This window comes from Mus musculus, chromosome 8 (genome assembly GCF_000001635.26).
Source record: "Mus musculus strain C57BL/6J chromosome 8, GRCm38.p6 C57BL/6J".
Classification (NCBI taxonomy): domain Eukaryota; kingdom Metazoa; phylum Chordata; class Mammalia; order Rodentia; family Muridae; genus Mus; species Mus musculus.
This window is the reverse complement of record NC_000074.6, coordinates 72,841,892-72,859,377: the sequence shown is the minus strand read 5'-3', so window position 1 is coordinate 72,859,377 and position 17,486 is coordinate 72,841,892. Positions and strand designations below refer to the sequence as shown.

At 41.2% G+C, this 17,486-nt stretch overlaps 1 protein-coding gene across 4 annotated transcripts in view; it reads left to right on the top strand.

Annotated features, from left to right (window-relative positions):
* Large1 (LARGE xylosyl- and glucuronyltransferase 1) overlaps nucleotides 1-17,486 on the top strand; it is a 539,124-nt gene that overhangs the window by 494,344 nt on the left and 27,294 nt on the right. For all 4 annotated transcript variants that reach the window (XR_003947238.1, NM_010687.2, NM_001317391.1 and 1 more), the window contains 2 exons: nucleotides 33-188; nucleotides 7,090-7,253. Coding sequence is in view for 3 of the 4 variants with exons in the window: in NM_010687.2 (NP_034817.1) it covers nucleotides 33-188; nucleotides 7,090-7,253 (320 nt within the window). In the remaining variant the exon portion in view is untranslated. The remainder of the gene's footprint in view (nucleotides 1-32; nucleotides 189-7,089; nucleotides 7,254-17,486) is intronic.

Genomic DNA, 17,486 nt, shown 5'->3' with positions numbered 1-17,486 from the left:
TGCCATCTGATAGCCTCCTTTCCAACCTCCAGGTCATCCACTGGAACTCCCCCAAGAAGCTCCGTGTGAAGAACAAACATGTGGAATTCTTCCGCAACCTCTACCTGACCTTCTTGGAGTATGATGGCAACCTCCTGCGGCGGGAGCTGTTTGGCTGCCCCAGTGAGACTGATGTCAACAATGAAAATGTGAGTGTTCCACAGATCATCAGGGAGATTGGCCATACTCTTATTTGTCTGTGTTGGGTCCTTGTTGGGTACTACATCCAGCTCAGGGAACAACTTAGCTGCCATGGAATCCATGACCCAGTACATCATTTGGAGACTTCCTGTGGATCACTGTTGATATGGGAGGAGATATTAGCTCAGCTGAATAGATAAGCATGAGTTTACAAACAAAAGAAACTATCCGTTATCTATGTCTGCTTCATGGCCAGTAAACTCCCAAGCATGTAGTGGTAAAGGCATCCACATAGAACTCATGATTAATCTTGGTTGGTACCTAGGGTGACACAGAAGGAGACTCCCACAGGGACTGGCATCTTCCCAGTTAGTTTGGACAAGGAAAACATTGAGTGAATAGTTTGAAGCTATTGGGTGTTTTGGTTGTTACTGTTTTATCCAGTTTTTCTTTTCAATATGTTATAGCTTATGTTTATTCATTGGGTCACTTTATTATGGAAAATGTTGAAGTAGAGAAATTAAGCAAGTTGCTCATGTTTACACAACAAACAAGGAGGACAGCTGTGACCAACTCTTAAGAAAAGGAGCATGGTAGCCATAGGCAGCAGGGACATAGAATCAAGCTGACCTGAGTCTGACTCTAACTATTAGTTTTGTTGACACAAAAATCCACAAGTCTCATCTTAAAGAGAATAAAAGATAGTTTATTCCAGAGGCCCAGAAACACAGATTATGTTACCTCAAATTCAATGTTCCAATGTAGAAGTACTTTCATTAAGTTTATAAAATTTCAGAATTAGGAAAATCATAAATCAAGGTGAGTTTAAAATGTGTTGGTGGGTTTATCAGAGAAGCAGGTATAGCAAGATGGGGGAAGCTTTTCTCTAGGCTGAAGATGCTCTCTGAACATTTTGGTTGATGGAATCTAGTTAATGGTCTGCTAAAAGAATAGATTCTAAAAAGCTTTAAGTCTATTAGTCACAATATGTTAGTTCACAGAGATGAACAAGGAATGTCTTTCCTAGAGAACTAGAACTAGCCTAAAATAAGGTAATTAGCCTCAGGGGCATGTAATATTTTAGTATCTCTACAGTCCTAAAACTCTCATCAGCCAATCAGTCCCTGCAAACACAGCTTCTTTCCTAGAATTTTTGTTCAGACTTTCTTGTTACTTCTGTTTCTATTGGTTTTGGAGAGACATTGACCTCTTATTAAAGAAAACATTTCACTGGATCTGGCTTACATTTTGTGAGTTTTAGTTCACTATTGTCATGGCAGGAAACATGGCAATATGTAGTACATATCAGTACAATCAGTAGTACATATCATGTGAGTTCTTTTGTGATTTGGGTTACCTCACTCAGGATGTTACCCTCCAGATGCATCCATTTGCCTAAGAATTTCATGAATTCATTGTTTTTAATAGCTGAGTAGTACTCCATTGTGTAAATGTACCACATTTCCTGTATCCATTCCTCTGTTGAGGGACATCTGGGTTCTTTCCAGCTTATGGCTATTATAAATAAGGCTGCTATGAACATAGTAGAGCATGTGTCCTTATTATATGTTGGAGCATCTTCTGGGTAAAGATCTTTCCCCATTCTGTGGGTTGCCATTTTGTCCTATTGACAGTGTCCTTTGGCTTACAGAAGTTTTGCAATTTTATGAGGTCCCCTTTGTCGATTCTTGATCTTAGAGCTTAAGCCATTGGTGTTCTGGTCATGAAATTTTCCTCTGTGCCCATATGTTCAAAGTTCTTCCCCTACTTTCTCCTCTGTAAGTTTCAGTGTATCTGGTTTTATGTGGAGGTCCTTGATCCACTTGGACTTGAGCTTTGTTCATGGAGATAAGAATGTGTCGATTTGCATTTTTCTACATGCTGACCACCAGTTGAATCAGCACAATTTGTTAAAACTGCTGTCTTTTTTGCACTGATTCTTTTAAGCCCCTTTGTCGAATATCAAGTCATCATATCTGTGAGGGTTCATTTCTGGGTCTTCAATTCTATTTCATTGATTTACCATCCTGTCTCTGTACCAGTACCAGGCAGTTTTTATCACTACTGCTCTGTAATACAGCTTGAGGACAGGGATGGTGATTCCCCCAGAAGTTCTTTTATTGTTGAGAAGAGTTTTCACCATCTTTAGTTTTTTGTTGTTCCAAATGAATTTGCAAATTGATTTTTCTAACTCCATGAAGAATTGATTTAGAATTTTGATGGGGATTGCACTGAATCTGTAGATTGCCTTTCACAGGATAGCCATTTTTGCTATATTCTGCCAATCTAAGAGCATGTGAGATCTTTCTATCTTCTGAGGTCTTCTTTGATTTCTTTCTTCAGAGACTTGAGTTCTTAGCATACAGATCTTTTACTTGCTTGGTTAGAGTCACACCAAGGTATGTAATAAAATTTGTGACTATTGTGAATGGTGTCATTTCTCTAATTTCTTTCTTAGCCTGTTTATCCTTTGAGTAGAAAAAGGCTACTGATTTGTTTGAGTTAATTTTATATACAGCCACTTTGCTGAAGTTGTCTATCAGCTTTAGGAGTTCTCTGGTGGAATTTTTGTGGTCACGTAAGTATACAATCATATCTGCAAATGGTGATATTTTGACTTCTTCCTTTCCAATTTATATTCCTTTGACTTTCTTCTGTTGTCTAATTGCTCTAGCTGGAACTTCAAGTACTATATTGAATAGATAGCCTTGTCTAGTCTCTAATTTTAATGGGATTGCATCAAGTTTCTCTCCATTTAGTTTGATGTTGGCTACTGATTTGCTGTATATTGCTTTTACTATGTTTAGTATAGGTCTTGAATTCCTGATCTTTCCAAGACTTTTAACAGGAATCGAATGAAATGATCATGTTGTTTTTTTCTTTGAGTTGGTTTTTGTAGTGGATTATGTTGGTGGATTTTCGTATATTGAACCATCATCATTCATCCCTGGGATGAAGCATACTTGTTCGTGGTGGTCGTTTTGTTTGTTTGTTTGTTTGTTTGTTTGGTGTGTGTGTGTGTTCTTGGATTCGGTTGGCAAGAATTTTACTGTGTATTTTTGCATCAATGTTCATAAGGGAGATTGGTCTGAAGTTCTCTTTCTTGTTTGGTCTTTGTGTGGTTTAGGTTTCAGCTTAATTGTGGCTTCATAGATTAAATTGGGTAGAGTTCCTTCTGTTTCTATCTTATGAAATACTTTGAAAAGTATTGGTATTAGGTCTTCTTTAAAGGTCTGATAGAATTTTCCACTAAACCCATCTGGTCCTGTAGTTACCTTGGTTGGGAGACTATTAATGACTGTTTCTATTTCTTTAGGGGTAATGAGACTGTTTAGATTGTTTATCTGATCCTGTTGTAACTTTGGCACCTGATAGGTGTCTAGAAAATTGTCCATTTCATCCATATTTTCCAATTTAGTTGAGTATAAACTTTTGTAGTAGGATCTGATGATTGTTTGGATTTCTTTGTTTTCTGTTATGTCTCCCTTTTCATTTCTGATTTTATTAATTTGGATACGTCTCTGTGCCCTCTGTGTAGTCTGGCTAAGAGTTTGTTTATCTTGTTGATTTTCTCAAAGAACCAGCTCCTGCTTTTGTTGATTCTTTGTACAGTTCTTTTTGTTTCTGTTTGGTTGATTTCAGCCCTGATTTTGATTATTTCCTGCTGTCTACTCTTCTTGGGTGTATTTGCTTCTTTTTGTTCTAGAGCTTCCATGTGTACTGTTAAGCTGCTAGGATAAGCTCTCTCCAGTTCCTTTTTGGAGGCTCTTAGAACTATAAATTTTCCTCTTACCAGTGCTTTCACTGGGCCCCATAAGTTTTGATATGATGTGTCTTCATTTTCATTAAATTCTAAAAAGTCTTTAATTTCTCTCTTTATTTCTTCCTTGACCAAGTTATCATTGAGTAGGGCATTGTTCATCTTCCAAGTGTTTTTGTGTTTTCCATTGTTTTTGTTGGAATTTAAGACCAGCCTTAGTCCGTGGTGATCTGATAGGATGCATGGTGATTATTTCAATCTTCTTGTACCTGTTTTCTGGCCAATTATGTGGTCAGTTTTGGAAAAAGTACCCTTGGGTTCTGAAGACAAAGTATATTATTTTGCTTTTGGATGAAATGTTCTATAAATAATCTGTTAGATCCATTTAGTTCATAACTTCTGTGAGTTTCACTGTGTCTCTGTTTACTTTCTTTTTCCATGATCTGTCCATTGATGAGAGTGGGGTGTTAAACTCTCCCAGTATTATTGTGTGGGGTGCAATGTGTGCTTTGAGCTTTAGTAAAGTTTCTTTTATGAATGTGCCCTTGCATTTGGAGCATAGATGTTCAGAATTGAGAGTTCATCTTGGTAGATTTTTTTCCTTTGATGAGTATGAAGTGTCCTTCCTTATCTTGTTTGATAGCATTTGGTTGAAAGTCGATTTTTTTCATTATATTAGAATGGCTACTCCAGTTTATTTCTTGGGACCATTTGCTTGAAAAATTGTATTCCAACCTTTTACTCTGATGTAGTGTCTGTCTTTGTCACTGAGGTGTGTTTCTAGTATGCAGCAAAATCCTGCAGCCTGTTTAAGTATCCAGTCAATTATTCTGTCTTTTTATTGGAGAATTTAGTCCATTGGTGTTAAGGGATATTAAAGAAAAGTGATTGTCACTCCCTGCTATTCTTGTTATTGTTGTTGTTGTTGTTGTTGTTGTTGTTGTTAGAGGTTGCATTATGTTTGTGTAGCTATCATTTTTTGGATTTGTTGAAAGATTACGTTCTTGCTTTTTCTAGGGTGTAGTTTCCCTCCTTGTGTTGGTGTTTTCCATCTACTTACCTTTGTACGGCTGGATTTGTGTAAAGATATTGTGTAAAATTGGTTTTGTTTCGGAATATCTTGTTTTCTCTGTCTATTGTAATTGAGAGTTTTGCTGGGTATAATAGTCTGGGCTGGCACTTATGTTCTCTTAGGGTCTATATGACATCTGCCCAGGATCATCTGTCTTTCATAGTCTCTAGTGGCAAGTCTGGTGTAATTCTGATAGGTCTGTCTTTATATGTTACTTGACTTTTTTCTTTTACTGCTTTTAATATTCTTTATTTAATATATTTGATGTTTTGATTACTATGTGATGGGAGAAATTTCTTTTCTGGTCCAGTCTATTTGGAGTTCTGTAGGCTTCTTGTATGTTCATTGCCATCTCTTTCTTTAGGTTAGGGAAGCTTTATTCTATAATTTTGTTGAAGATATTTACTGGTCCTTTAAGATGGGAATCTTTACTCTCTTCAATACCTACTATCTTTAGGTTTGATCTTCTCATTGTGTCCTTGATTTCCTGGATGTTTTGGGTTAGGAGCTTTTTGCATTTTGCATTTTCTTTGACTCTTGTGTCAATGTTTTCTAAGATATCTTCTGCCCCTGATAGTCTCGCTTTTATCTCTTGTATTCTCTTGGTGATGCTTGCATCTATGACTCCTGATCTCTTTCCTAGGTTTTCTAACTCCAGAGTTATCTCCCTTTGTGATTTCTTTTTTGTTTCTATTTCTATTTTTAGATCTTGGATGGTTTTATTCATTTCCTTTGCCTTTTGATTGTGTTTTCCTATAATTCTTTAAGGGATTTTTGTGTTTCCCCTTTAAGGACTTCTACCTGTTTACCTGTGTTCTCCTATATTTCTTTAAGGGAATTATTTATGTCCTTCTTAAAGTCCTCTATCATCTTCATGAGAAATTACTTTAGCCCTGAATTTTGCTTTTCTGATGTGATGGTGTATCCAGGACTTGCTATGGTGGAAGAGTTGGGTTCTGATGGTGTCAAATAACCTTGGTTTCTTTTGCTTCTATTCTTATGCTTGCCTCCTGCCATCTAATTATCTCTAGTGCTCCCTGCCCTCATTATATCTGACTGGATATAAGTCCTGTAAGCCCAGTTGAGTCAGAACTCTTCAGAGTCCAGCTGTCTCTGTGTGATTCTGGGATCCTGGGATCCTGAGATTCTTGGTATGTCAGAGTTCCTGGGAGTCAAGCTGCCTGTGAGACCCTGAGATCCTGGTGTGAACAAGTTTCTGGGATCCTAAGATCCTGGTCATGTTAAAGCACCTAGGAGTGGAGCCTCCTCTGCAGACTGTGGAACTAGCCACTGCCTAGTTTGTGCCCAAGGTAGACTCACGCAGACCAGAAGGAACCAGAGCCACTGGTTGGATGAGGTCCCTACATCCCTGGATCCTGCTAGTCCCAGTTACTCCCTGTAGTGTTGGAACAGATGTTGTGTTCTACTCACCACTGATCCTACGATCCTGGGCATGCTAGAGCTCCTGGGAGTGGAGCCTCCTCCTAGACTAGACTCTTCATTAGGTCAGTAGGAAATGGAAATAGAACTAAAGATGCTTTTCTACTAATGAGGACAGACTTTCAGAGAGTTGGAAAAGGTAAGAGAAAGAGGTTGTCCTGACTAATTTTATGTTAGAAAAAGAAAAGAAAAGAACTTTGTGCTATTAATGCATTTACTTGGTTCTTCTTTTCATACCTGACCCAAAGGTTGAAATATGTAGCTCCAGGAAGATACTCAGAAGCCCTTCCCGTTTGGAATTTCTTGATCTACACATATCTTCGTTGTGTTAATTAACACCAAACCATCTGACTGTTTTACCCAGGAAAACGCTGTGTTTTGTTTGTAAGGATTTGCATGGCTCTGCATTGTCAGCTAGCATCACTTGTGTGTCTCTTGGCCACAAGGAGGCTCATCTCCCATATGGGGAAAACTCAAGCCTCTGTGACCACCTCTTGGAGTTAGAGTAAATTGTGAGGAAATAAAATGGAAGTCCTTTCTGTTGAACCACCAGCAAGGGAACAAGACTATAACAGGCAGGCTTCTGGCCCCTTTGGAGCCTTGCTTCCTATTCCCAAGCCTTTTTCTTCCTTTGCAGCTTCAGAAGCAGCTGTCTGAGCTGGATGAGGATGACTTGTGCTATGAGTTCCGGCGAGAGCGCTTCACTGTCCACAGAACCCACCTGTACTTCCTGCACTACGAGTTTGAGCCTTCTGCTGACAACACAGACGTTACCCTTGTTGCTCAGCTCTCCATGGACAGGTATGGCAAATGACCTTACCCACCACATGGTCCTCATAACTAATACTCTTTACCCCATGGAACAGCAGAGGATAAGAGATGGTCTTCTAGTACACTTGAGGTTGATCTCAGTCTCATCTCCAGTGCTGCACAGCAGAGGCATCCTCTTTTAGTTGCTGGTGTTGCTTGATGGTTGGCTCATTATGAGTAAAACTCTACAGAAAAGGCTGCACACTGGAGCCTCTTAGTCACTGTTCTGTTGCTGTGAAGAGATACCACAATCAAGGCAACTATTTTAAAAGAAAGCATTTAATTGGAGGTTTGCTTACAGTTTCAGAGGATCTATGATCACCCTGTTAGGAAGCATGGTGACAGGAATGTAGGCATGAGACAGAGCTTACATCTTGATCTGCAGGAAGGAAGGTAGAACAAGAGAGGCACTGGGCTAGGCATGGGGTTTTGAAACCTCAACTCCCTACTCCCACCCTACCTACTTACAACACACTTCGTTCAAAAAGGCCGTACTTACTCTAACATGGACACATCCCCTAATCGTTTTCAAACAGTGCCACTCTCTGATGTCTGAGCACTCAAATATATGACCCTATAGGTACTGCCATTCTTACTCAAACCACCACAGTGGCCATAGTAAAACAATGACCATTTCTTCTTCTCACATGTGTTCTGATGTAACGGTCCTTCATGGATGTTTCCCAGTGGCACTGCTATTAGGCTTGCCTTTTCTTAATTACTGTCTGGTAGGTTGACTCTCAATATGAAAAGAGACAAATTGAGTCACAGTGGGGAGGTTTTGAAATAAATTCATACTCAGGCTCCATAGCAAACTAGCCAAGACAGAATCTTTGTCTTGACATTGTTTTAAGCTTGCAGTGTGTAACCCAGGATTGAAAATGTAGACCTCCATGGACAATTTAATAAAATTATAACTGCAACAAAGGCTGTGAAGGGACTGGGAGAGATGATACCAGTCAGGTCAGGAATTGTCTGTAGATAATGTCATTGCGGGAAGTCTTTCTGAGAAGGGGACATTATCTGTAGAGACCTAGAAGGAAAGGAAGAACTATGTTCATAGCAGCCTTATTTATAATAGCCAGAAGCTGGAAAGAACCTAGATGCCCCTCAACAGAGGAATGGATACAGAAAATGTGGTACATCTACACAATGGAGTACTACTCAGCTATTAAAAAGAATGAATTTATGAAATTCCTAGCCAAATGGATGGACCTGGAGGGCATCATCCTGAGTGAGGTAACACATTCACAAAGAAACTCACACAATATGTATTCACTGATAAGTGGATATTAGCCCCAAACCTAGGATACCCAAGATATAAGATATAATTTGCTAAACACATGAAACTCAAGAAGAATGAAGACTGAAGTGTGGACACTATGCCCCTCCTTAGATTTGGGAACAAAACACCCAGGGAAGGAGTTACAGAGACAAAGTTTGGAGCTGAGATGAAAGGATGGACCATGTAGAGACTGCCATATCCAGGGATCCATCCCATAATCAGCATCCAAACGCTGACACCATTGCATACACTAGCAAGATTTTATTGAAAGGACCCAGATGTAGCTGTTTATTGTGAGACCATGCCGGGGCCTAGCAAACACAGAAGTGGATGCTCACAGTCAGCTAATGGATGGATCATAGGGCTCCCAATGGAGGAGCTAGAGAAAGTAGCCAAGGAGCTAAAGGGATTTGCAACCCTATAGGTGGAACAACATTATGAACTAACCAGTACCCCGGAGCTCTTGACTCTAGCTGCATATATATCAAAAGATGGCCTAGTCGGCCATCACTGGAAAGAGAGGCCCATTGGACTTGCAAACTTTATATGCCCCAGTACAGGGGAACACCAGGGCCAAAAAGGGGGAGTGGGTGGACAGGGGAGTGGGGGTGGGTGGCTATGGGGGACTTTTGGTATAGCATTGGAAATGTAAATGAGTTAAATACCTAATAAAAAATGGAAAAAAAAAAAAAAAAAAAGAAGGAAAGGAAGAAAGCCAGGCATAACAGTTTCTAAGGTTTTTCCAGACAGATAAACTAGTTAGCACCAAGGGCCCATGGTGGGAAGCATGATCTGTATATTTCCAGAACCTGACTTGAGTAAAGCCACACAATTTTTGTTGAGTGAAGTTCCCAGAGAGGCCAAAAGAAGGTGTTGGATCTCCTGGAGCTGAGTTAAGAATAGTTGTGAGCTGCCTGATATGGGCACTGGGAACCATATACTCAGGTCCTTGAAAGAATGGTACATAGTCTTAATTGCTGAGCCATCTATCTCTCCATCTCTTTTTTATAATTTTGCAAGCCTCACTGGCTCCAGAAAGCGAGTGGATTTGAAGCTTGAAGGCCACTTCCCAGAGCTAAGCAGCTTTCCTCTACCTACGTTACACAGCTGACTCCCATACTGGCTGAGCAGCTTCCTGTTTAAGTTACACGAGCCCCCACATTGGCTGCCCTTACACAGTATCCATTAGGCCATGCTGTATCATTTCAACAGGACGTTTTATTGATTGTCTATCAAGCTACCGGACATGCCTGTCTGTTCTCTGGATGAAGATGCCTTGGGATTGCTCTAAGAATGAAATGAATCCATGCACAAAGAGCAGGAGCAGGAATGCAATCAGTGTTCCGTAAAGACCACTGTTATTAGTCAGGGGTGAATGAAGAATGCAAAACCTGGAGGAGCAAGACCCCAGACATACAGAAGCTCACAGAGTACTATCCAAGGAAGCCCAGGATGAGTGGGAATTTGCATGCCATGGCTGTCTGGGAATTACCCTTATTGAGTGTAACTAGTGGATTGAGTGCCTTTCTTAAAATAAGGTTGAGAGAAAGCTTAAGCAATTCACTCAAATTTACCTCTGACTTACACACATGCACACACACACACACACACACACACACACACGACTAGTATAGTTATGCACAAGATGTGACCCTTGGAGGCAGACTCTGTGTGTTATCAGTGACTCTGACTTTCTTGAGTTTGACTTTTTTAGACAAGTAATCTTGCCTCCCTAAGCCCCAGTTTCCTTATCAGTTACCTGGGAACAATTATATTATTATTGTAATTATCCCTAAGGTTATAATAATCATGAGAGTACACAGGCCCAGTACATACTGATGTATATACAAAAATCTTATGAAATAGTACGAACATGAGTGACCAGAATTCTAATGTATATGCTGTGTTGTGCAGAAGGCACTAGGCCTAAGGACAAAGAGCTTAACTTCAAATCTCACCTGCTCCTTTTCCAGCTGATGATTTTGGCATTTCATTCAAAATCTTAAATTTCTGGATTTTTTCCTATTAAATAGGGCTAAAATAATGGTTAGGGTTAAATGAGAGAACCTGCAGAAGCCCTTGTAACATATTTGCCATCCAGAAACCATTGGCTAGATCTGAATACACTGCTGGAAACGTATGGCTGTGCGTTTGCTTTTCTGCTGCTGTGATAAAACATTCTGATCAAAAGCAATTTGGGGAGGGAAAGATTTATTTTGCTTTGTTTCCAGGTCATAGCTCATCATTGAAGAAAATTGTGGAAACTTAAAAGCAGAAACCATGAATAAATACTGCTTTTTTTTTTTTGCTCACTGTCTTACAGGCTCACACTCATCTTTATTATATAGCCCAGGAACTCCTGTCTAGGGATAGTGCCACTCACAGTCGGCTGGGCCATCTTACATCAATCACTAGCCAAGTATCATATCTCAGAGACATGACCGCATACCTATCTGATCTAGGCAATTCCTCATTTGAGAATCCCTTAAATGACTCTCCATTGTGTCAAGTTGACAGCTGAAGCTAACTAGGACAGGATGGTAGGCATTTAGAGACAATAATGAGGGGAAAGCAAACCTATACTAGGCCCACTGTACCACTGCCTAGATTTGTGGATTTGAGTCAAGTACTTGCCTCTTTTCAACCTCACTGTGTGAAGTAGTGATGATACTGTAAAGTCAGCTTCATTGATTGTTGTTTGGATTTTATATCATAAGAGGATGTAAAGTGCTGAAAATGTAACTATATAAGCAAATATTAGCTACCTTTTCCTGGGTGTGTTCACATCCATATTGCCTAGGATTTACAAACTGATAGTAGGGGAATGTGTTGGGTTTACAGTGCAGATTCATGTTTTTGTTCACACCTGTTACCAATAGTAATATTGACCAAGCAAAGCTCCTGCACCCACTGACAACAGGAGTATCACCTTGGCCAGGTCTTAGTGACCAGTCAGTTCCTTCCCTCACAGCCCCTTACAGAAAGCTCCAGCTACACTTGCATTAGGAGCAAATATTGATCACAGAGCCCTTCCCTTCAAATGCACACATCACAAACTTAGGATATACAGGGTGACCTCTAATTCATGGTGACAAATACTACTACCCAGACAACACTCCATAGTATGCACAGCAAATGGACTGTGCCACCAAACAGACAATCTGGTAAGGTTGAAGCAGGTTCAAAACCCTGGTTAATCTCATAATTGAGAATGGTAGGAATAGAACTAGCTTCCAACAAGTCTGTACCTGTCCTGGAACGCAGGACCACAACACCCCAGTAGGAGGACCATGACAACTAGTCACATGGGGACAACATCTGAAGTTCTTTCCTATGCAAATAAAACAACCCTAACATCTCAGACTGAGCCAATGGAAAGCACCTACCCCTATATCCCACCTTACCCCCCAAATGTTTATAAGGTCCCCATCTACAAGGAATAAAGTGTACAAGTTATTTCACCAAGAATCATCTGAGGATGCCTGTCTTATTGAGCTATAAAACTCCAGGGAAAATGTTTCTCTCCTGAAGCATTTATCACTGGACCTAGGCTCCACCTAGCAGACTGGGTTATTGTTTGCAGTCACATCTTGCCTATTAACTCTAGCTCCTGCTTCTGGCTGCCTCTATGTCTCTGCTACTGCTGCCTTTAGTGCAGGGGCTGTGATGGTAGCAGAAGAGGTCTGGCCACTTGCCCTGCCCTAGCTTCCCCTCAGAAAGCTGTAACACTTTTGCCAGGCCAGGCCAGAGCCCCACCTGGGCTAGGGATCCTTGAATTGCATTTTGTCTCAGAACAGCCCACCTGCTGTGTTCCATCATGCTGGCTGGTAGCAAGTGGCCTAATCTAACTGAAACCAGAGGACATAAGAAGTTGTAAAATTCCATGAGAGAAGCATGTAGTGAAAAGCAATAAAAATTATAATGCAGCACTAAAGCCAATGCAGAAGTTTTCCCAACCATTTCTACTCCACCCTGTCCATCTAGTTAAAACACAGTATACTGAATGGTGTCTCCTGGGTTGGTTTTTAATTTAAGAAATATTTCAGTATGCTTATAAACCTTTGATTCAGAGGTAGGTTCTATGTGAATGGCACAGTGAATTAGGGGAGCTAACCAACAGACCTGGTAACTCTACCTCCAGAATTACAATTAGAAAGTGTGTCACTAGCCACCAATGTGGAATGGGCAGCTTTTTCTGCCCTTTAGGATCCTGGCAGAGGATAGGAATGGATAGAGAGGGCTAAACAAAACGGCAGTTTGCTTTCTATTGCTGTGATAGGCACTGTGACCAAAGGCCACTGGCAGAAATGAAAGGAGTCGGGGGATTGATTTCCCTACCACGATCAATCACTGAAGAAATTCAGGGCAGAACCAGAAGCAAAGAGCATGGAGGAACACTTTTTACTGGCTTCCTTCACATGGCTTACTCAGCTTTCTTTCTTACACAACCCAGGACCATCTGCCCTGGAGTGGCACCTTCCACAGCAAGCAATTCTCTCCATATCAATCATTAATCAAGCAAGTGCCCCCACAGACTTGCCTACAGGCTTTATACACCAGAAACTTTTGATATCTTTGAGATAGAATCTTCATGATTGACTGCCAAACCTTCTTGCCGCCTCATTCCTGCTGGAGAAACCTTTTTGTTCTTTCTCTGGATTTTGTTCCATGCCTTCATCTCCTCAGCTCTTTGCAGTATCCCTGCAAAACTGTTTTGTGTTTTTGTTTCTGTTTTGTCTGTTTTAATTTATTTTGTTGTTGTTGTTGTTATTGCTGCTGATGCTGTTGTGGTTTTTTGTTTTTTGAGGGAGCCCATGCTATATCAAGGAGGTCACTATGTAGCCCAGACTAGCCATACAACAGTTCTCTTGCCCTGAACAGAGGGCATGCTTAGCCATCAGGCCCAACTCTGCCTTGCAAAGATGGTCAGAATGTCCTGGAGCAGGAAATGCTGAAAATTGAAGATGGTTCCACCCACAGTATCCCATATACCATTTAGTTTTTATTGTCTTTATGTTTTTTTCTGTATCTTTTGCAAAACACTAATTTTGTTCTTTTCTCACCAACTTTAAGGCACCTGTCTATCAATATTGAATCAAAAATTTCATAAATCAAACTAGAGCTGCAATTTCTTCAACAGGAAGTTGCATAGGAGTGCTGTGAGAATTCTGGAAGGTGGTTGGCATACCAGATTTTTGTCAATAATTGTAGTTATTTATCATTTAGTGCTTGTTTGAATGTTCCTTGGGACCAAGCTTCTGGAGGTGGTGAGTGCTTTAGGAGACTGGTAATTGTTTTAAAGGCTTTGCTGAGAGAAAACAGGAGTTTGGGCTGGAAAAGTTCAGCCCTTAGTCTATAGTCACACACATACTCAGCCCACCTCTTTTACAATATTTATTCTGTTGCTGTGGCAAAATATCTGAACCTAAGTACTTATAAAGAAAAGAAATATATTTACTTCACAGTGCTACAAGCTATAACTCAAACCATAACAAGCAATTCAGACTCTGGTGAACGAAATATTTGCTGATAGGAACAGAAATGCTTGTGAATGTTGGGAGCCAAAGGGTGCCTTGGCTGCCAAAACGTGACAATGAAGCCAAAAAAGAAACAGCTACATACAGAAAAGGAATCAAGAAAACCCTTCTTCCGGGCTGGGGAGGCGGCCTAAGCCACAGCAGCAGCGGTCGCCATCTTGGTCCGGGACCCGCCGAACTTAGGAAATTAGTCTGAACAGGTGAGAGGGTGCGCCAGAGAACCTGACAGCCTCTGGAACAGGCAGAAGCACAGAGGGGCTGAGGCAGCACCCTGTGTGGGCCGGGGACAGCCGGCCACCTTCCGGACCGGAGGACAGGTGCCCGCCCGGCTGGGGAGGCGACCTAAGCCACAGCAGCAGCGGTCGCCATCTTGGTCCGGGACCCGCCGAACTTAGGAAATTAGTCTGAACAGGTGAGAGGGTGCGCCAGAGAACCTGACAGCTTCTGGAACAGGCGGAAGCACAGAGGCGCTGAGGCAGCACCCTTTGTGGGCCGGGGACAGCCAGCCACCGTCCGGACCGGAGGACAGGTGCCCGCCCGGCTGGGGAGGCGGCCTAAGCCACAGCAGCAGCGGTCGCCATCTTGGTCCGAGACCCGCCGAACTTAGGAAATTAGTCTGAACAGGTGAGAGGGTGCGCCAGAGAACCTGACAGCTTCTGGAACAGGCAGAAGCACAGAGGCGCTGAGGCAGCACCCTGTGTGGGCCGGGGACAGCCGGCCACCTTCCGGACCGGAGGACAGGTGCCCACCCGGCTGGGGAGGCGGCCTAAGCCACAGCAGCAGCGGTCGCCATCTTGGTCCCGGGACTCCAAGGAACTTAGGAATTTAGTCTGCTTAGGTGAGAGTCTGTACCACCTGGGAACTGCCAAAGCAACACACTGTCTGAGAAAGGTCCTGTTTTGGGCCTTCTTCTTCGGCCAGGAGGAGGTCCAAATACAAGATATCTGCGCACCTTCCCTGTAAGAGAGCTTGCCAGCAGAGAGTGCTCTGAGCACTGAAACTCAGAGGAGAGAATCTGTCTCCCAGGTCTGCTGATAGACGGTAACAGAATCACCAGAAGAACAATCTCTAAACAGAGTCAACTATAACTACTAACTCCAGAGATTACCAGATGGCGAAAGGTAAACGGAGGAATCTTACTAACAGGAACCAAGACCACTCACCATCACCAGAACCCAGCACACCCACTTCGCCCAGTCCAGGGAACCCCAACACACCTGAGAACCTAGACCTAGATTTAAAAGCATATCTCATGATGATGGTAGAGGACATCAAGAAGGACTTTAATAAATCACTTAAAGAAATACAGGAGAACACTGCTAAAGAGTTACAAGTCCTTAAAGAAAAACAGGAAAACACAATCAAACAGGTAGAAGTCCTTACAGAAAAAGAGGAAAAAACATACAAACAGGTGATGGAAATGAACAAAACCATACTAGACCTAAAAAGGGAAGTAGACACAATAAAGAAAACTCAAAGCGAGGCAACACTAGAGATAGAAACCCTAGGAAAGAAATCTGGAACCATAGATTTGAGCATCAGCAACAGAATACAAGAGATGGAAGAGAGAATCTCAGGTGCAGAAGATTCCATAGAGAACATCGGCACAACAATCAAAGAAAATGGAAAATGCAAAAAGATCCTAACTCAAAATATCCAGGAAATCCAGGACACAATAAGAAGACCAAACGTACGGATAATAGGAGTGGATGAGAATGAAGATTTTCAACTCAAAGGTCCAGCAAACATCTTCAACAAAATTATTGAAGAAAACTTCCCAAATCTAAAGAATGAGATGCATATGAACATACAAGAAGCCTACAGAACTCCAAATAGACTGGACCAGAAAAGAAATTCCTCCCGACACATAATAATCAGAACATCAAATGCACTAAATAAAGATAGAATACTAAAAGCAGTAAGGGAAAAAGGTCAAGTAACATATAAAGGCAAGCCTATCAGAATTACACCAGATTTTTCACCAGAGACTATGAAAGCCAGAAGAGCCTGGACAGATGTTATACAGACACTAAGAGAACACAAACTGCAGCCCAGGCTACTATACCCAGCCAAACTCTCAATTATCATTGAGGGAGAAACCAAAGTATTCCACGACAAAACCAAATTCACGCATTATCTCTCCACGAATCCAGCCCTTCAAAGGATAATAACAGAAAAAAACCAATACAAGAACGGGAACAACGCCCTAGAAAAAACAAGAAGGTAATCCCTCAACAAACCTAAAAGAAGACAGCCACAAGAACAGAATGCCACCTTTAACAACTAAAATAACAGGAAGCAACAATTACTTTTCCTTAATATCTCTTAACATCAATGGTCTCAACTCGCCAATAAAAAGACATAGACTAACAAACTGGCTACACAAACAAGACCCAACATTTTGCTGCTTACAGGAAACTCATCTCAGAGAAAAAGATAGACACTACCTCAGAATGAAAGGCTGGAAAACAATTTTCCAAGCAAATGGTATGAAGAAACAAGCAGGAGTAGCCATCCTAATATCTGATAAGATTGACTTCCAACCCAAAGTCATCAAAAAAGACAAGGAGGGACACTTCATTCTCATCAAAGGTAAAATCCTCCAAGAGGAACTCTCAATTCTGAATATCTATGCTCCAAATACAAGAGCAGCCACATTCACTAAAGAAACTTTAGTAAAGCTCAAAGCACACATTGCGCCTCACACAATAATAGTGGGAGACTTCAACACACCACTTTCACCAATGGACAGATCATGGAAACAGAAACTAAACAGGGACACACTGAAACTAACAGAAGTGATGAAACAAATGGATCTGACAGATATCTACAGAACATTTTATCCTAAAACAAAAGGATATACCTTCTTCTCAGCACCTCATGGTACCTTCTCCAAAATTGACCACATAATAGGTCACAAATCAGGCCTCAACAGATTCAAAAATATTGAAATTGTCCCATGTATCCTATCAGATCACCATGCACTAAGGCTGATCTTCAATAACAAAATAAATAACAGAAAGCCAACATTCACATGGAAACTGAACAACACTCTTCTCAATGATACCTTGGTCAAGGAAGGAATAAAGAAAGAAATTAAAGACTTTTTAGAGTTTAATGAAAATGAAGCCACAACGTACCCAAACCTTTGGGACACAATGAAAGCATTTCTAAGAGGGAAACTCATAGCTATGAGTGCCTTCAAGAAAAAACGGGAGAGAGCACATACTAGCAGCTTGACAACACATCTAAAAGCTCTAGAAAAAAAGGAAGCAAATTCACCCAAGAGGAGTAGACGGCAGGAAATAATCAAACTCAGGGGTGAAATCAACCAAGTGGAAACAAGAAGAACTATTCAAAGAATTAACCAAACGAGGAGTTGGTTCTTTGAGAAAATCAACA